The sequence below is a fragment of the Neopsephotus bourkii genome, unplaced genomic scaffold (assembly GCF_033783945.1).
Source record: "Neopsephotus bourkii isolate Nb327-2 ecotype Australia unplaced genomic scaffold, CSIRO-AGI_Nbou_v1 NB_1526, whole genome shotgun sequence".
In the NCBI taxonomy this organism is placed as follows: Eukaryota; Metazoa; Chordata; class Aves; order Psittaciformes; family Psittacidae; genus Neopsephotus; species Neopsephotus bourkii.
Window position 1 is genome coordinate 3,504,318 of NW_026902002.1, and position 20,646 is coordinate 3,524,963.

The 20,646-nt window shown below is 39.9% G+C and overlaps 1 protein-coding gene and 1 long non-coding RNA gene across 3 annotated transcripts; one reads left to right on the forward strand and one right to left on the reverse strand.

Moving 5' to 3' along the window:
- Positions 1-219: 219 nt before the first annotated feature.
- LOC133221323 (leucine-zipper-like transcriptional regulator 1 homolog) lies at positions 220-15,643 on the forward strand. The gene is made up of 8 exons (XM_061370114.1): positions 220-673; positions 8,554-8,816; positions 9,479-9,558; positions 10,346-10,424; positions 11,987-12,033; positions 13,003-13,123; positions 14,032-14,218; positions 14,559-15,643. The coding sequence occupies exons 2-8, from the start codon at positions 8,654-8,656 to the stop codon at positions 15,223-15,225; spliced, it is 1,344 nt and encodes a 447-aa protein (XP_061226098.1). The 5' UTR covers positions 220-673; positions 8,554-8,653; the 3' UTR covers positions 15,226-15,643.
- On the reverse strand, positions 3,916-14,618 carry LOC133221324 (uncharacterized). 2 transcript variants are annotated; one of them, XR_009727969.1, is made up of 5 exons: positions 14,275-14,618; positions 13,384-13,495; positions 10,029-10,151; positions 6,192-6,321; positions 3,916-5,236 (listed from the first exon to the last, which is right to left on the reverse strand). It is a non-coding gene; the product is annotated as an uncharacterized LOC133221324 (long non-coding RNA). The 2 variants fall into 2 exon arrangements; XR_009727968.1 differs by having other exon boundaries at positions 3,916-6,321.
- Positions 15,644-20,646: the final 5,003 nt, after the last annotated feature.

Here is a 20,646-nt window from a genome sequence, read left to right on the forward strand (position 1 = left end):
GGCCGCGGACGGGGACCTCGCCGTCCTCCGAGGTTGGGTGCGTGTGTGTTCGTTTCCTGCTGGGGGGCGGGGTGCGCAGGGTGCGGAGACCGTCTATGGGGGCAAGCCTGAGGGGAGGCAGCGGGCTCAGCCACGCGGGTTTTACTCCTGGCCAAATGCCGGCTCACGAGAGCATTAATTTTCCTCTTTTGTTTTCTCTCTCTTTTTTTTTTTTTTTTTCATGTTTTTTACCTCCGTACGCTGCCAGGACCGAGCCCCGGCTGAGACGGTGATCAGCGGCTCTCCGAGAGATGAAGGTGCCGAGGTGAGGCCTGACCGGGGCACAGGGGCACCTGCTACCAACACAGCCACCAGCCAGAGCCGCCCGGGTGCCCGCCCATAAGAAGCCAGCACCTGTGGCCTGCACTGCCACCCAGAGAAGGGGAGTAGAGGGCCAGTGGTGAGGGCACTGACCAGCTCTAGTGCATCACAGCATCACAGGGAGCACCTAGCCTTGCAGCACACAGGGTTGTACTGTTGTACACCGCTGCTGTTGTACAGCTGTGTGCAGTTGTACACAAAGTTGCTTTCGTCCAAAGGTACAAAAGGAAACAAAGCATATGAAAGGAAGGAAGTAGCGTCAGCACTATGCAACCAGGAGACTGCTGGGGAAAGGGGACCTGCAACTTCCGTGGTGCTGTGCATGAGGTCTGCGGTAGGGCCAGCCAGAGCTCTTTTATCCCCGCTTCTAATTTAGGATATTCACCACCCTCCTTTTTCTCATTCCCTTTCCCACAATCAAAGAGCATAAAGCACCAAAATGCCTTCTACCAAGCAAATGACAAAGAAATGCAACCATCCAAAACCCAAGCCAAAGTGCATCTGGCTTGGGATGAATATTGGACCACATTAGCTGGGAGTGAGGACTTTTCAGAAAGCCAGGCTCCAGTCAGAAATACACCCTGTCATTCGGAGTCTGAATATGAAAACAGCTTGCAAAACATTTTTTCAGGCTTGTAACAAAAGACTTGGTCCTTCTTTTGCTCTGGTATCTAGGCTACATTGTGCAGGCTCATGCATATCACTGGTTTTATTCACATGAGTAATTCCATTTGAATTTGGAGCGACAACTTGTATGTGCAAAGTTACTCATATGCTTTCTGTCTCCTTTATATTTTGAAATTATGTGGGTTTTGTTGGGTTTGGGTTTTGTTTTTTTGTGTTGTTTTTTTTTCCATTTGCTGGTGCAGTCTAGTTACTGTTGGCATCAAGGTTATTGTGCTACATCATGGTTATTATTACTGTTTGTCAGCTTGACACCTTTGTTTTCCTTGCCAGACTAAGCCTCTCTATGCAATCTATTCCAGCAATGCAATTGTATCATCTGTTTTTATGCAACCATCTTTCACCTGACAGTGTAAATTCATTTTCCCTATAAAAGATCCTTTTTGGACTCCGTTTTTTCTCCAGTCATTACTGACAAGTCTTTCCAGTTGTGCCATCTGAGTCTTTCTCACACAAGTGTCTCATGACTTCTCCCATACTGTGTAATCTAAATTCATACTGATTCTAACATGATATCTGGATGTTTTAATATTTGCCAGCATTTGGAACATTTTATTATTCTCATTGCCGTATGCTTTCTCTTTCCTCCCTCACATTTCTTCAAGCTACAGCTTCTGCTGTTCTCATAACCTTGTAGGTCTTCTCTGTTCCATTGCTCCATGTTCGCCTAAGGGCAAAATGTCTTGGGGACAAGAAAAACACACTATCTTCCATGAAATGCAGCATTAAGTTGTAAGTGTGGCTCAGTGTTTTATTAGATGTTCCTTCTCCTCAGTCAGGGGATATAAAGAACAAAGTCAATGCATACCTTTTTTTAATGGAAGATAGTAGCTTTTCACCGATATACTCTCAGCTGTCAAGTATATGCTATAGTACTCTAATTTGTGCCTGAGGAGAGTAGGAAGACTGGGCAGCCACTGACCGCTTTGTTGACCAGAGTCTTTCTTCCTAACCTAGCAAATTTTGTGAATTAGCACAAGTAAAGTCTCCATTAGGAAATAAAGTATTTTGAAGCTGCTGCAGCAGCAGGTCATGAGATGTCAATAAGATGCATTCAGTTACACCTAAGTACGGATTCATTATATTTAATCTCCAGGGCATCTATCTACTGTATCTTAAAAGAATCCAACTAGTAAGCTTTTGTGAAATTGCCAAATGATGCCTTCCAGGCACACTGAATGCCGCTATTTCTGGGGGGAAGGGGTGATGACCCATGTATTGAAATTACCAGTTTCCAGTTGTGACAGTACAGATTACTTACAGGGAAAGGTTAAAAGGCCAAATACATCTTAGCCTGCCCTGTAACATAGACGGAGTTTCTTATTTCTTTTTCCTTAAAGTGAGAGGCCCAGGAACTGTATTTCCCAGCTTTGCCATATCTAGAACGTGAAAAATTACCTGTTCATCTCAGCTAACATCCAAAGAGCCATATTGCTGCAGTGACACCTCAACGTCAGGGCATCTATCCCAGTTATATGGTAAGACCATAACAGAAACTGAACTCTTGACATGTCTATGGATGGAGTTGCCAGCAAGACCCTAAACAACATTTGAAAAGCATATTAGATTTCTGGAATAAATATTCTATTAAGGACCAAAAATAAATAAACTACACACATTGATTATCATCACAAACTTTGGTCAGGCATGGCTGGTGTACTGGATTTATATGTTCATAATATGCTGGACTTGTGCCACCTAGAGATATGTATTTCTGGATTTTTTTTCTGCAAAATTCATTCAAAATAGGTTGTAGCCAAATGATTAATTGGAGTGCTGGAAATCATAATTAAGGTTACTTGGGGACATCTATTATTCAAAAATAATATATACTCTTTTCTATTTATAAAAAGCCCTGTTCTTAAAAAAACAAACCCAGCCTCCCCCCAGAAAAAACACCCAACCCCCCAACAAAACCCAACAACTGGATTTTTAATTTATTAAGGAAAATAAGGCATGAAAGTAATGTAATGTAGATGTATTTATTTTTTGTTAGTACCATAAACTTACTTCAGTACAGTGGCAAAGGTAATTTCCTGATTGATATACTAGAGGTGTATATAAATGTGTAAGAATCCTAGAAATATTTTAAGTACTCTTTTTTTTTTTCCAGATACCACTCCCTTTGCAGTATTTGGGAAATTAAATATTTATTGTATTACTCCAAGCCAGGTTGTATTTGTTACCTTTAAAATGAGAAATATATCTAGCACATAGAAAATACAATTAAATATATTTAGACTTCTTTATTTAATAAACTCTTATATTTATTACTTCTTAAGAATCTTGTAATAGGGATAGAGTAGTGCTACACAGTAATGAATATAATGAATATATTTTCTGAGTTAAAGCTTCTAAAAATAAAACCAAAAGAGAATATATTAATAATATCAGTTTGCAAAATTAAAATTTGGAATTATATGCAAACATATAAATTTATTCTGAAAATTTTAAACTAGAGCTTTAATACTAATGTCTGAATTAAAAGAATGCAGTGCTTTGCCTGCAGAGCTCAGAAGCAAGCAGACAGTGTTCAGAAGAGAAATTTGTGATGCTGTCATCTGTTTTGCAGTAAAGATGCCAATGCTCTCGGTGGTTTAAGGACTCCCACACTTCAGAAGTAGTAGTTATATATGTAGGTTTACAGCATATAGAAACTAATTACGCATGACTGTTCTAGAAGAGTTACCTCCTTTGAAATACCTGTTCAAAACATTCTGAAAAAGCATTCTGAAGCAGTGAAATGTAACAATGATAATGTTTAAGAATACTACCCTAAACTTGTTAAAATTCCAATACGGCTTATTCAACATTAAAGCCTTTCAGATTTTCTGTAAATTTTCAGTATGTTCACTCTAAGCTTTATTTAAAGTACCTGTCATTTTTCTGAACCCTGAAATCATGATGGAGCTGGGGCCCCCTGTTTGGATTTGTCATTTTACAAATCCTCTTTCTGTCCTTCCACTTCCCCTATAAGAAGAAATAACCGTTTTCCATCTTCTTCCTTTTGTCTTGACTACTTCAGTTGTGAGCTCAGTCATGTAGTACCTGCATATTTTACAACACATAGCAAAAGCAGGGCCCTTACTTCAACTCAGAATTCTAATAATACAGAAATATTACAGATACCCTATATTCCTAGAGCCAGTCTGCACTCTGAAGCTGAAATTCTGAAGCTGAGCACCTCTGAAAATTAGTTCTTGTATTTTGAAAACAAAACCACAGAAAAACCAAACCAAACCAAAAAACACCACCCCAGAAGCAGTTCATAACAACTTGATCTTAGGAAATAATAAAATAGGAAACTCGAAGATACTAAAGTTTATCACACATAGTAAAGCCCTGCAAGTAAATGCAGTATACTGAAGAAAAGCCTTGCCCTCTCAACTATCCTAAACTAAGTGGGTTCATTTTAAAAACTTTGTAACTGATTCACAAGTCTTCAGTCAATTTCCTCCTTATTCATGCAGGCAGTCCCATTGGAACAACCATTACACTAAAACTACCACTAAAGGAAAGGTTTCTAAGATGAGTAGAACTGGGAAGATCTGTTATTATTTTTTAAGAGCAATAACAAATAATAAGAAAATACAGTGTTCTGCATGGGGAGGTTCAAGGGTTGAGTTCAGAAAACTGGGTAATTAACAAGAAAATAAGCATACACACACTGCCCTCCCACCCCCACCCCCCCAAATATTTCCTACTTTCTTCCCCCAATATGAGTGGTTTCATATCTCATTATATTTCAGAAGGCAGATCCTTTTAAATCTGAAACTTAGTTCTGAGTGTATTGAAAACAGATGGAAATGAATCAGGGGCCTGAGGTAGAAAGAAGCTGTAATGAAGATCATATTTAAGTAATACTTTAAATAAATAATTCATTTGTCTCTGAAACCACATCTAATAAAAATATAAATAATTATATAATGAACATATAAACTACATTTCCTGAAGTAATTCCTGTCTTTCTACATTTCCTGAGTTATTTGTATTATGAAACAGTAGTGTGGTGTCATTAATTGATAAGCACTCTGTGCTATAGTTACCATGCTTAATTGCAGCTCTTTGGGTCCTTGTCTCACAGTTCCTCCAGCCGTTCAACAATTGGGATTGATTGCACAGGAGCTATTTTTAGAATGAAATAGCAGAAGAGTTTGGAGAGCAGCAGCCATTTTTTGTGTGTGTGCTGCATCTGTTTTGGGGAAAAAAAAAAAAAAAAACCCCAAGGAAAAGTTGGATAAAAATGCCCTGAGTTGTCCTTTCGGGTATTTTTGTGGAAATCCTGCTGAAGTTGGAGCTTCCTATTGGGTAACTGATCTTGCTTGTACCAAGTTGAAGCTGAGGTCAGGGTTGCATGACACAGAGGATAGTGCTCAGTGACATTGATCTCAGGAGAACAGCAGTTTTTTCTCTGGGAATGGGACTGTTCAGGTGAACAGCAGATGAACTTTGGTGAGGCTGGTTCTATAAAAAGGCAATGCAGGAGTCAAGTTTGTACTTGAAAATACCAGTGATGAAAGGCAAGACTTAAGATTAACTTTGAATGTGGTTTTTCCCCGACTCTGAAAACAGTTTGTGAACTGTGCCGTTTCAGTGATTTTAGGTCTGCTTCCAAGAATGATTTATGCTGAAAGAGTAGTATATGGCCATGTCTCACAGGGGTCAGTTGATGCCAGAAGGTGTGACTGGGAGGAGGTACCCATTCAGTTAATCCCAGATTGGCTTTTTATTATCCCACCCTGCTCGCCTGTCTTACACAGAGTTCAGCTAGGGTAGATAAACAAGTGGACAGGATTTTGTGGCTGATCTACTACATAAAATCAGGGCTGTCATCTTCTCTGAATGTTAGTATAATAGAAGGCAAGGTTTGCAGGAAGAATAACAAACATAAGTATGTAGGAAAATAAATAACCAGTTCTATAGCTGAGGTAAAAAACCCCAAACCAATACTCAAGGGGACAAGCCTATTTTACCTTTCTAAAGTATTAATAGCAAAGACCTATCATGTTTTGCACATTATATCAGGAGCAGTAATACCTTGGCACTCTCACACAGCACTGTATCAGCAAGTTTGAAAAGTTTTACTAAGAAGGAGACTCTGTCCAAGTTTAGCAGTAGAAGTAAATAAATTAATTGGCTATGGTTACACAGAAGCTTGGCAGAGTTAGGGGGAGAATCTGCCTTTCATGACGTCAGCTGCTTTTCCCTTTTCAGTGGCATGCTGTAAAGTATTATAGACACCTATAATGCGTCACTACTCCATAACTGCCAATTCTCCTGGAAAAGAGAAATGCACACCTTTGTAAATGCTGCCAATCTTGTATTCTTTCAGAGACAACATACAAAGAATATACTTTGGGTTTCTATGATAATAGCTTATGATACTAGTTTGCATAAAAAAGGTTTGAATTTGAATAGCTAGTCTTGCCAGAATATGCTGCAAGAAAATCTCTAGCATGTTTTTGTCACTGAATATATTCCAGTCTTGCAAATGATAAATTTTAGACATAAATTGGATGATAAATTAAATACATGCATTTCATATTAGTATGAAACAAAATAGATATTAAATATGACTATGTTCTGTAGCTTGTTTTACTGTAATCTTTGTTTATCCTGAAATTATGTGCAACTTCCCCTGGACTTCTCTGTAAGTACCTGAAGAGGGGGACGCAGTAAGGATTCGTCTTGTAAATATTTGGTTTGGGTATAAATAGTGAGAAGTACAGACTTCAGATATACTCAAAATATAGAGTTACACTTTCTCCAAATAGAATATTAAATATCTGACATAGCATATTGTCCCATTTTGTCTATTTTGATTTCAGGAATCAAAGTAACAGTTAAGCTGTTCATATTTTATAAAGGCTGTGTTCTAACTTTATGTTTAACAGTGAGAGAGGTCAGTAGTATTGGGGAGATACAGGGCTACAGTTCATTTGGTATTTTTAGGACAGTAGCAGTGGCGATACCCGAGAAAATTCAAGGACCTGGGATAATACACATGCTACAGAAAGCATTTCATACCATGCATGGTACTGTCCCAAGGTCAGTTAAGCTTTCTTTCACCAGCTCAGCACAATCTTGATGAAGCCAATTTGATTTTAAGGAGGAGTAGGTACCAGTTTTCATGTTCTAGAATTATAGGAGGCTACTGCTGTTCTGGCCTTGAGCTAGCTGTTGAGGCAGCACACAGTGAGTGCTTGAAGAGAGCTACATCTAAGCTGACTTTGCAGATTGAGCTCAGACTATCAGCATCTTCAATAGCCTACCTGCTTAAATGAAATTTAGAGGTGTAAAGGGCTTCTTTTTTCCCAGATTTTACATTGGCACTTTGCTGAGAGGTACTTCCTACAGCAGGGGTTGTGTAGGAATGGCCACTATGTGCAGTGCAGCAAGCTGTGAACCGGAATGACTGAGTTTTAAATACACACCTTGTCTCTACACCCAATGGAGCAGCAAACTGGAGCAGTCATGTTGCAGCTGATCTGCCAGGGCAGATCTGCCAGGGCAAATCTGCTAAACCCTTGAGGAAGAAGGTGTAATGAAAGGGCAACGAGGACCAACATGAGCTGAGAGCTACAGGATGTTACGCACTGGGATCTATATACATACACACCCAAACTAGACAAGTCAGTTATGGAAAACACTGTAACTGTGGAAGAACAAACATTACTTTGCAGTACTTAAGCGTTAACAGTGAGTCCATACTGACAGATTGTTACCCAACAAGTTCCACCCTAGGTCCTCAATAGGGCTGGAATATGGCTTTCACGGAAAGAATCTTGGAACTGGGAGACTTTGTCACCTCATTTGGTGGCATGTATCACCCTAGATATGTTATCAACACAAATGTCAGTATTTAGCCTAATGCCGACAATATTTTGTGTGTGTGTACGCTTCATAAAATGATCTACTTCAAAACAGTGATCATGATCTATATTAACGGGGATTAATAGAGGAATATTGTTCCTGGTACTTCTGTCTTCACAGAACACAGTGACATCTTGTGGCAAATGAGGGGATAGTGTTATTTTTTCGAGGTGCAACCTAATTTCAGGTGGTTTAAAGATGAATCCCTAAATAAATTCCAGACAATTACAAATTGTTTCCTTTACCTGTAATATTCACTCTTTCTGAATTTTGTTTTAAGTACAGGCTTAAGTTATTTTTTTAGCAGCGAAAAAAGAGTGAGCCTTGGTTCCAGCATATTGCAAATGTAGGGTATGGGAGTTTAGCACTTGAGCTCACTGACGTTCTTTGGAAAACTTTCAACTCCAGGAATGCTCCTGTCCTAGTCTTGCTGATATAAGACGAGTCAGCATTTCCAATGCTTTACTTAAGTTAGCCTATTATTATAGATTGCCAAAACTGTCAGGGTGCTTTTGATGGGAATGAAGAGAAAACACAGTAACCTTTATCACAAGGCAGATAGAAAAAAAATTTCTTCTTTCCTCTGATTTTTTTTAACCTAAAACTATTTTTTTTTTTTTTTTTGGCTTTTTACAGACCAAGCAGGGTTTAAGTCCTGTCCCTGGTGTTTTGGGATCCTCCCCTGACATGGCTGTCCCTTGCAAGTTGATATTTGGATAAGATTCTAGTTGTCAGCATGAAAGGAAAAACTGCACAGTGTGACTGGAAATCTGCATCCCCAAAGAAGCCCTCTCCCTGTGACCGATACAAACACGCTTGCATTATTTGTAGAGGATTTCTTTATCTCTATGGAGGACGGAACACCACCAGTCTTAGAGATTTTTGGCGATACAACATAGGTAAGTTTGCTCCTTTCGTTTGTATATCAGGATTAAAGAGATTCTACATCCAGTCATCATAAAATCTGGCACACTGTAGTTAAGAGATGAACACTTTATCCCCATATAGTCTCTCAATCAAAACGATGGCTAAACTGCATTTTGTTCATTGAGTAAAAGGTATGTATTTGTTACTCTTACAGGTATCTCAGGAAGTTCATTTCCTTTTTTTTCCCTTGACCAGAAATACTGGGTCATTTAAAATACCCTAGTTCTAACAAGGGCTGTCTTCACTCTATAGCATGGGAGTAGTTTATGCATGTGTTCATAATACACTATCAAATATGACCCTTTGTATTTTTTGGTGTTCCCTGTTCAATTGTTGCTGCTAGAGAGCCACATATAATTGTGCTGGGGTTCATGCTCATGTAATAGTTGAGTTTTGGTGCAGGTAACAGTATAAGATTAAAATAAAAGCAATAACAAGGTCAATTTCTATTACATTTTAAGTTTGCTAAATAGAAGGGGAAGCGTCTCAATATTCTGAACTAATGGAGAGGAAAGATGACAAAATGCTTCATTTTTCCCCACTGACTGATACTGCAGCCAAATCCAAAGCCAATCTTTTCACCTTTTCCCTAACATTTTTGAACTGCTGTCTTTACTTCAACTTTGGTTTATAGCGAAAAATGAATGGGAAATGCTGGATTGCTCAAGAGATGGTCCAGAAGAACTGGAGGACCATTCAATGGTGGCTTATAAGGTAGTAGACCAAGATTTATATATTGTTTATATCCTGATATTTTATTTCCTATTATGCAATTAAATAAAATGCCATAGATTATTATGTACAGAAAATACTTTTATATCAGTGCAATCCTGGATGTAGCTGTACCAATGTCTCGGATACTTTCTGAATAAAGTGACAATAGTTTAGCTTTGCAGCAGTGCGATTTCCTCAGTCATTGCTCAGTACATAATAGTAATACAAAATAAAGACCTTGGCAGCACATTCTTTGACTTAGTAGCATAGTTGTAACAGTTGCTCTGAATTCATTTGCATGATAAGCTACAGCATAAAAACATTCACTTAAGAACTTGCACTGAAGAGAGATGAGGGAGTGAAGACAAATAACAATTACAGTTTTGCCTATGAGAGGAAAACAGGATTTAGGATATCAGGAGCTACAATGCAATGAAATATTTCTATAAACATGCATAATCTAATATTACCTGAGCAATGTCTCCAAGAATTCCAGATCCACATCCCTCAAGCTGTCCTAGATTGAGAAGGCAATGAGTGCTTCTGGAATGCTGTCCTCATTAAAATAGCAGAATGTTCACCAGGGTTTCCTTCTGGGAGAAGATAAAGACAGCATTAAAAGTTGGTGGCATTTTATGATGGCCTCCTGAATTGTTAGTAGATCATCATATCCATTATTTTTAATTATATTTTGGTGATGGCAGTCTTTTCACCTAAGAGTTGTTTAAAAAATTGCTTTTATGCTATATGTGTACCTGTCAGTAAGAAATGCTTCTGTATTTTGCAGGGGAACCTGTACATTTTTGGTGGGATGGTGGATTCTGCTTTTACACAAGCAAAAACTCCTCTCTGGATATATGACATTGGTATGATATGCAATAGCCAATCTTTTCCATGAGGCATTCCAAGTCCATAGGTACTAATAAATAGTAAGAACCAAACTGTTTTCTGCTGCTTGTAACATAGTCTTCCCTAGGCTTTACAAGAAGTAATGTCTGTAAAACTGTGTGCAAATTTTCCCCCTAAAATTAGGCTGTTAAGCTATCAAAGAGTCAGCTCTTACTTTAATTAGAAAGTATTTTATGGGAAAGTTTTACGTATTTCAAGTTCTCAGAATTTCCACTCCTCCCTCCTTCCCTCTGAAGTTTACTGTTTCATCATAAACCCCAATAATTATTACATATAATATTTAAAGGTTTTTTTTTCCTTATGTTACATATATTTTAAAACCCAAGCTCTTTGTTTTATTAGGGAAGAAAGTAAATCAGTGAACTATAGATCTCATCTGGTGTTTTTACTGAAAAAAAATACACAAGCTGGCAACAGAAATGATGGAACAGGAAAAAAACAATATAATTAAATAAGAAGGTGGGAAATTAACATCAGTATTTCCTAACACAGGCCTTTTTTTTTTTCTTTTTTTCATGAGAAAAAGCATTTGGTATCTCTTAAGTATGTATTCTAATAAAAGCAGTGCAACATTTGAATTTAATAGCAATGTCATACACTATATATTCTCCATTTTGAAATACTGTGTATAGTAATAGCTGCTTATTTTGATGGCAGATGGAGGAAAGAGAGAGAGATTGAGCTCTTTTTGAGCTAGTAAATCTTGTGGCAAGACCAAGATTTAAGTTTCCTGGCTTCTTTTGCTACTTTACTATGTAATTTTAAGTTAACCTTTGGGTTTTTCTAAATCCTGTCTTTGCTTTCCACCACTTATCTGAAATACCTGCTGAAAGAAGAGAGAACCTCAGGTACAATATATTTCATAGGAAAAAGCATTTTATTACTCACAGTACTTATCAGTGAAAATCGGGAATAAGATACTCGAAATCTCTTGCATGTCTAGTTTTTTCATGGTCATATTTAAAATCTTTCCTGGCAAGTATAGCTTTTAGCACTGTAAGCTTGCACTGCTTCCCATTCTACCTCCGGTGCTGGGTACCTAGTATTTTCTCTCCATTATGGTAATCATAGATCAGTGATTTCTGACTGTTACTTGAGGACTAATTTTAAGGGATCTGTGAAAAGGAAAGAGGAAGGCTATTGTCATAAGGTTTACATAGTAAGTAGGAGCCATACATCCACCAGTAAATATGGGGGTTCTGCAAGTTCAGAAAATGCTGAAAATCACAGATTATTTCTGCACTGTGAAATCTAGCCTGAGGAAACAGCAGGTAGAGTATGATCTCTCCATGATTCTGTATCAGATAAGGATACAGAAAAAAACATTTAAGCTATGTCTCCTGTAAGTCTTTTGCTGCTGCTGCCTTACTGTGAAGCAGATTTCTTCTTGCTTGTCAGTGGAAAACGCCAGGATGAGACTTACTTGAAAATGAGATCAGTAATTTGAAAAATTAACGTTGGAGGAGTGTCCTCTTGTGGTCTGGGATATAAACTGCGCTTTATTAAAACAATCCCCTAGATTCTGCAAGATGGACAGAGTGCTGTAACGTACCAGCAGAGACTGAGGTAAGGAGCCAGGAAGTGGTGAATGTGTGAATCAAATGCCTGTTGCTTTGTTGATTAAACAGATTGCTTTGAAATATGTTCCCCCAAACAGTTCCAATCTCATCTCTTCAGAGACATGTGGCTATACTTTATTTCTTTGCACTTTGAATAATGAAGGCTTTTTCCTTCTTTAAAACGGTATTAAAAAATATGGCCCTTAAATTTTAAGGCCCATATAAAAAGGTAAGTCCTCTCCTCTACTATTGTTTTGTTTTTCTGATATCCTTATCAAGGAAGCTAATTTTAAGTGGAATATTGCAACCATACATGAAGTCTCAGCTTTTAGAAGTAGTGCTGTGGAAACAGATTGGCAGTTACACTAATAAATTTTAAAACGTGAACAAAAGAACAAACCAAACACTTTCCTTATATTTAATTTTGGCTTTAGCTGGGCCTCCCCAGATTTGGGTTCACGAGTCTCAACAGTGCCAAAAGCTGCTGTAGGTGCAGTGGGAACCACCTGGTTTTCTTCTCAGAGCCTGGACAGTCTGGGATTTGTGGTAGGCAAATTCACAAGTAACATGAGGGAGTTCCTCCTGAGACTAAAGGTTCCTCAGTGAGGAGAGGTTCAGGGTGGTAGAAAGGGCTACATCCCCCACTATATTCCCAAGAGTTGACCAATGTATTTACAACATGCCCTGAAACTGCCTACCAGTAGTTGTGAAAGCAGTAGAACTGATGGGAGTGCAGTACTCCCATCAGGGGAGGCAGTAGGTATTGTGGTGGACTTAAAAAGGGAGGGTTGCTTAGATTTGGGAATGGCTTCTATTTGCATCAATACAAGTCATCAGTGGTGGATTTATTCTGAATTTCCAAAGGAGTTTAACAAAACCCAAAGCCATGGCTTTCATTACTTGGGAACATTCCCAAGACAGACATTGCTACTGATACAATTTGATCTGTTAACAGTGTTTTGTTGAACTGTTTTAGAGCTTGTCACCAACTAACAGAAAAGGTCACAGTGCAGTAGTATACCACTCCAGCATGTACATCTACGGGGGGTACTTCGGCATCAGAGGCATTTCACAGGAGTTTTGGACTTTCCATTTTGGTAAGTTAAAAAGCATAAAGTTTTGAGCCAGTGTACGATCAAAATGATGACTACTGCAGGAAAGCATGCCTGGCTCTGTTAAATAAATTCTGATCAGTAGAAATGTTCAGTTAGTTTTGGCTTCTGTTTGACAGCATTTAATTATGAAGTCTGTCAATTAAATTAATACCCAGCTGAAATGAATTCTACTGGAAGAGGTTTTGTGGTGTTTGCCAGTTTTAGAGCTGAAAATCAGGGAGAATGTTTTGTTCACTACTCACTCGAGTCTTCAAGGATTACCAAAAACTGTCAGATGGAGCAGGGACCCTGACTTCAGCCTATTGATGCCATCTTTTGAATCTCAGATCTAGAACTGACCATGGGGAACCAAACCTGACAGGAGACGGTTTCATTAGCATATTCATCACTAATCAGATGATTCCCAGAGACTTCCTAAATGGATAACTTTTGTTATCTCGTGGCCATTCAGTCACTATTTTGAAATGAATGATAGCTTTATCTCATCCCTCATTCCCTCACAGGGAAAATAAGCATAGACATTGATGAAGGAATGTTTTTGTTGACTGATTTTTCCCCTCTCACAGCCAGAAAATTGTATTTCTGTGTCAGAGTTCATGAATTAACAAAGCTGTGGGAAAAACTGCTCTGTAAATAAGATTTCCACAACATCATACAGCAGCTGACATTTTCAGTAAAAGTTTATTTCAAAACTGATTTTTGCAATGCACTTTTCAGTGTTAGAATTTATGCTGTTAAAGCAAGCTTACAGCAGAAAAGCAAGCTTACAGCAGAAACCCTTATTCTCCAACAGCATAGTTACTTTCTTCTTGACATAAATCCCTTGTGAAATACTAGGAATATTTACTGGGTAAATCTGGTACATCTATAAATGAGTATTTTGCTTTCAGATACAAGAAAATGGTTGTGTGTTTCCACCCTATCTCCCTGTACTGGCCCGGGACCTCGGCACGGCCATTCAGCAGTGGTTTATCATACAGGCATGTACCTCTTTGGAGGACTGATGGGGCTGAGTGAACAGAAGGACTTATGGAAGTGGGACTTCGTAAGCAGCAGCTGGTCCAACATCAGAACAAGGTAAATGATACTATTTGTTACACTAAATTAGCACAGAAAGAAAGAATTAACCTTACCATTTGATACTGTGTGCAGGCAGAGAGGGAGATGTTGTCCTTTCAGTGACTGTAGGAATTTCTCAGATCAAGACATGGTACTGTTGCCACCCCCTGGGGCGCCAGTTGGCTTTGCCTGGAAGAGCTGTTGGCAATGTGTTGATGCAGCTGTCAGCAGTGCAATTTTGATGTCCCAGTGCAGCTGTTTAGTAGTCATTCTTCTGAGTCAAAAGAAAAAGAGAGGCTAAAATTAGTGTCACTTTCCTGCTGATCACCCCTTAACTGCTGGTTTCTCTTACATTTAGCCAAGGACCTCCTCCAGTGGTAGGTCATGCTTCAATAATCTTCAAAGACTCCATGCTGATTTTTGGTGGAGGGATTTCAAATTCCAGTCCTAACGATGACCTCTGGAAGTATCATTTCCATACACAGACATGGAAGAAGCTTAGCATTATCACCAAGGCAAACTTTTCTCCTAAAATGTATCACTGCATCTTAGGAATTGGTGTTGGTTTCCAAACTACTTCAGATTTCACTGATAGGTTCCCCAGCCACTGGAAGAGTAAGCAGAAGGACCATTACCAACTGGTGACCATCCCAAAGCACACTCGCCTTTGCAACTACTTCCGTCAGCAGACCGCGTACCAAGTGTTCGGCAACGAGGACAGTGATGCAATTGAAATGAAAACCTTTAGCTTGCCTCTGGGCTTTTGTGCATTGCAAACCACTTCGGAGGCAGAACTAGACCCTAACAGAGCAACAAGCATTTTTTCAAAGGATGGGTCTCTGCGTCTTCTTGTCTCTTCAGAAGAAGAGACTTTTGCTGCTGCTCAGATGGTTGGAGAAGAGGAGGGAGCCAGCTGTCAGCTCGCACCTGCAGTGGATACCGATGTGCTGCTGCTCATTGGGGGTAAACCTTTGTCCAGCTCATCTGAGATTTCAGTCAGGCAAATGGAGTTTGACAGCTTGTGATCTCTTTGATTGCAACCACAACCATGCCAGTAGGTGGTAAACCAACCGCTTGCAACTGTCTTGAGTTTCCTATGGGCACACTGGGGAAGAAGTAGTAAAACCTTCTCATACCAGCTCTGAACAGATTTTTACAATGTGAACAAACCCTAATACATATTTTAAGTTAGAACTTGCGTATAAGTTGAGATTTCTGAGAGGAGCATGTTGGAATGATGCTTTTTTTGTTACTTTTCTTCTCATCAGTGAATATCCTTCCAAATTGCAGTGGCTGATGCTGCCTTGAAAACTGGAACAAATAACCCCTACAGCTCCATAACTGCTCTTTAAGGCCCAAAGCTTGCTTATTTTGCACTGGCATAAGAAATACATATGCACTTTGAAACCTGCATTTGAATAAAGTTCGTGCATGTTTTGGTCACATTGGAGGGATTTGATGAATCTTAACAGCAATATGACATGGCCTAGACAAATTAGCAAGTGGAACATAGAAGATGCTCAAGGATTGCATTTAACCCTGGAGAAGTGAAACCATGTGTTCTCCCTCAACATCATGTGCAGCGTTAGAGCAGAGGAAGTGCATTACGCCTGGAAGAACAAAACAGTTGTCAAGCGAATGGTAGGCTTAATGCCTGAGCACAGGATCAAAAGGAGAAGAAATGAAAAGAGGAAGGCTTGACAGGAGTGGCACAAAACATAAGCTGTTCTGGCTGGTAACTCAAATTTTAGCCACAAAGAGATTTCTGTGTTTCTGACTCCATCTCTCTGTGTTTTGTCAACATACATTGTATTTGTTACACTTTCCCCTCCATACTAACAAATCCTGAGTTCATGTGTGTGGCTTGTTTTAGTATTCTGAAAAGAAAATTTTATTTTTTTTTTTTTTAAAGAGAATATTGTTCAGGATTTCAAGCATTTGTTTCCATAGAAGTTACTGACACGCTGGCCTTCTGACTGCACCTCAGCCATCTTTAAGAAGAGATCCTGATATTTGAAATACTGGAAAGTGTAACTTAGTACTTCTGAAATTTGAAAAGATCACTCGTCAGAAGTTCCATGGGAATAATGAATTTTAAGTGAGAGTGTTTACAGATACTTCCATCACCTCTTCACAAGTAACTTTCACATTAATTCAATAGGAAAATTATAGATGAGTTCACAGAAAAGCTACCTGAGAATTATTTGGACTTCCCATTGGCTTTGTTTGGAAACAGAGAGGATGGTATGTAAATAAATCCTGCTGCATTTCATGTCAGTGTGTGCTCATTTCCTGAGCTTTCATGAATTCAAAATATGTGTTTATGTTTTCAAGCAGAACAAAGAATTTACCTTTCTGAACAAGGACTGTGCTCCTACAAGCCCCAGTAAACTCATGGCACTTCAGCCAACCCAAGCTTTGAATTTCTTCTCCAAGAATGGGGAATTGCTCGGTTTGAGGAGGTGTGTTTGGAAAGGATGTCAACAGGGTGATTGAGTTGAGCATATAGAACACTGTAGTTCTAAATCAGCAGCATGTTTTTCCTTTGCTGGCTGACATGCCTTGTTTTGGCACTCTCCAGAGAATTGCTGTAACATACAGACTTTTATTTAGGGCTGACAAAGAAAGAAAATTTAACTGTAAAGGGCAACAATAAACCAGTGATTTTCCAAGTTGCAGGAAGGCTTCTTGGCAGCTTCAGGTATCCTGGGGATGTGCAAGAGCCCCAGGAAAATGCCATCCAGCCTCTGTAATTCCTTTCTTCCTCCCCCCCCAAACTCTCTTCCCTTTGGCAGCCCCACAAAGGGTTTAACATTTACTTGGAGCCAACACAAGCAGGACACGAGCCAGCCCAAAGGCAACAGCTTGGCATGGGGTGGGAAACACAGCTTGCAGAATGTGCCCATCTCCTCTGTTTCCTCCCCTGGCCTCTGCTGCCATTCCAAGTCAGGTGGCTGCGTCAGCACCTTCAGCAATCATCGCCAGCTTCTTCACCCAAGGGATCCTACACCTCCCAGACCAGCCTGATACCACAGGGGTCCTCACTGTTGCCTACCCCTGGACAGACATGAGGTGTGCAGGAGCCTGGGGAAGGGCTGTGGCTGGAGAGATAGGGGGCTGGGGGCTTGCTCGCTAGAGGCTGAGCTGCAGTTAGTCCTGATAATGCTGTAAAAATGGAGAGAGCTCCAGTCCTGAAAGTGGGAGACTTGCTGAAGCCACTGGAGACTACTTCTAACTACTACTTGCCGGCCAATTCCTAGGTCTGTAAAACACAAGGGTGAGCTCAAGCTGGAATGGAAGGGGTGCAAGATGTAAAGCAACTGCATCCCACAGCAAGGAGCACCTGGCACCTCAGTTCTTTCAGTCACCATGATCCATATTTCATGTTCTCTCCCCTCACAAAAAGGTATCCATGACCTCAGCATGCAAAATCTGCTCACAGCACTATATCCCATTTCCTGAGTTGTCTGCCCTTTCAAAACTCAACCAGTGCTATCAACTACACTTAACAGGGCTCTTGGAGCACCTCAAGTGGTTTCACTCCTGGTTTGCTGGCACCTTTTTATCCAGGTCTGTCACCTTTCACAGAGAAAGAGAGATCCTGAATGTGCTTATGGTATTTGTCTGTAACTGTAGCAGTTAATGAGAATTCATTCCCAGCCCAAGTGAGTGACTGGAAGCTGCTGCCATTTGAGAGCCCTGTGGTGGCCTACATGAAATAATGAATGGAATTACTCCAGCTAATGGCAACTATTTAGAAAGCAACCAAACACATGGTTTTTGGCTGGGCTTGGACTGAAGTGGCTCCCACTGATGTTAGCTATTTAATGTCTCTGAAAGAAAGGGAAGCTGGCATGTATTTGAAATGCCCAGTCTAGTTCAATCTACAGAATGAAAGCAGAAGGATGCAGCACTCTTCCGTAATCTTGCCTGAGGTGCGAGATGCATTGTGTCCTAAATCATATACAAGAGAACAAATGCATTGGCCTTAACCATCTCCACAAACTCATTAATTACCGTTTAGCTTCTGAACACTGAAATGCATGAACAGCAGAGGGACTTTCTTTTAAAATGCAGACATTGTAAGGATTCTTAAACTCCCCATGTTTCATTGTTTTGAATTATAAATGGATTTGAAGGACAATTCAGTGACTCAACCAGTGGAACTGTAGTTTGACCTACACAACAGATTACACCACAAGGGAAATGGCTTTCTGTGATTTCAGTCAGTAGGATGGAATTACTTCTGCTCCTTTCGGTACTTTACCAGATTTATTAACTGTTGAGGAACAGAGATGACTAAATGGTTTGGTTGCCCTTTGCTGATTTCCTAAGCATTTCACCACAGTCAGGGTTTGGAAATAGACAGTTTCCTTTAAACAGTCATTAGCACTACTGTACTTCAGACCATAAAACCACCCCTTATTGGAAATAAATGCAAGATTGCTGAGCTAGCTGGCATGCACTGCTGTCTGCATGTTGTGGAACTGCACTTGGAAGTTCAAGCCTCCTTTCCAGGCACACACCTCAGTGCTTTGACTTTCAAAACCACTGAACACCTAACAGTCCTGCTGCATGATCTCAGTTCTTCTGGAATCAAAGCATTTAACGCTTCCTTTAGCATCTATCTGTAAGTTTAGAAGCCATCTTAAGTTATGCTTTAATTGACAACAAATTAAGTTTGTAAACACATGGCCTGCAGTTCTGACATCCCAGTAAATTTATAGATCTCTCTCCAAGCCTGGTACCCTTCTCTTACATTAGAGGCTGCCAAGCAACCTGAGCATACACACACAAAATGCAGCCCTGCAGTTAATACACAGCCCGAGAGGTCCCTTGGTGAGTGCTCAGCACATGCCTGCCACACACACCTTTGCCTTAGATGTCACACATACAGCTTGTGTCCCCAGTCTCAGCTGACCCACCTGTCCTTTACTGTCATAGCAGCATAACACCACGGTGCTTAAAGATGACTCTGTGAGACTTTCACATTGATGTGGTATATTTGAGACAAAACTACAGTAGAAACATTTCAAGACTGGGTAGAGTGGACTACAGATCACAGTTTCTTGTTCCAGTGAACAGTGTCAATACAGATCTTAGTGCAGTGCCTAAAGCAGTTCATACATCACTACCATTGTGAAACATAAACAAGAGGGTGCACTTCGTTTTATAAAAAAACCCCAAACAAATAAATTATACATTGAGAGCTATTGCCAAGCTTTACATATAAAAGGTAAAAACAGAGTAGTTAGTGTGGTTTTAACAAAAAAAGGCTAGCTAAAAAAACAGTCTTACATACTTTAAAAATAAGTTTGTCCAGTTATGGGGGTGGGTGTTTATGAAGCAGAGTGCTCAAACCAAACAGTAACAAGGAGTGCATTTTGTAGGAGAATCTCACAGCTCCCTGCTGCATAGGGTCTGACACACAGCTCCACATGATGCTGAGCAATGGATCCTGGCTGCAGCAGCCTGTGGGTCTCCCTCCTGAGCACCCTGAATGAAATCACACCTGCGCTGTCTCCAGTTGGGCCTGGCAGCAAGGGCCAACACGTCCATGATGCTGATACTCAGCCAAACACATGGGGATCACACCTGCACCACTGAAAGGCCACTAGCATGGTTTATTTGGGGTTTTTTTTTGGTACAAAAGTAACGATTGTCCAGCTGCATTTGAAAGCTGTGACATTACCATGTCTAAAAGCTATCTATACACACACTACAGCCTTCTAGACTAACACTCTGTGTGCCCATAGAGCTTTAAATGCTAGCTGGCTGTGCAACAGAGCTGCTAATACTTAATCTGGAGAAGTTCTGGGTTGTACCAGAATATGTTCACCATGTGAAAAATATATCCAATGCTGTTGGTGAAGGACATGCTGACCTTAACAGTACATCTTTGCTTCAAGAAATGAGAATGGGGAAGGTGCAAACAGGTTAACAGGCAAGGGTTGAGAACAGCTTTTGAAGAGACCCAAATGTAACTGGACTGTTTGCCTGAGCTCCTCTAATGGTGCTGCAAATTTTCTTGTCAAAGTTGTGCCCAAAAAATTGTCCAACAAATAGCTTTTACACAGCTGCCTTTGATAAAGTGTACATGGAATTTAATCAAGCTAATTCATGGACCATGACAGATTACCAGGTAGGTAGTTATTTCATGTCATTCAACTCACCTGATTTTAAGCCCTGTTACTGCTGAAGAAGATTCCCTTAATTCAAGTGTAAGAGGGCCTGAACTTCCACACTTCAATACCTGTTCCACTAGCTCGTCAGATCATCACCACATAGCCAGCATGTGCAGATGCTCTGGTCTCTGCCTGTAGGACCAAGCAGGTGAGCCGGAAACGCCGTTCTAAGATCAGCACCTCCCCAAGATTCAGCAGTTTGAGATAGGGACTAGGGTGTTTCTGTTATTGTAAATGTTAAGATTTCTATAAAACCTTTTA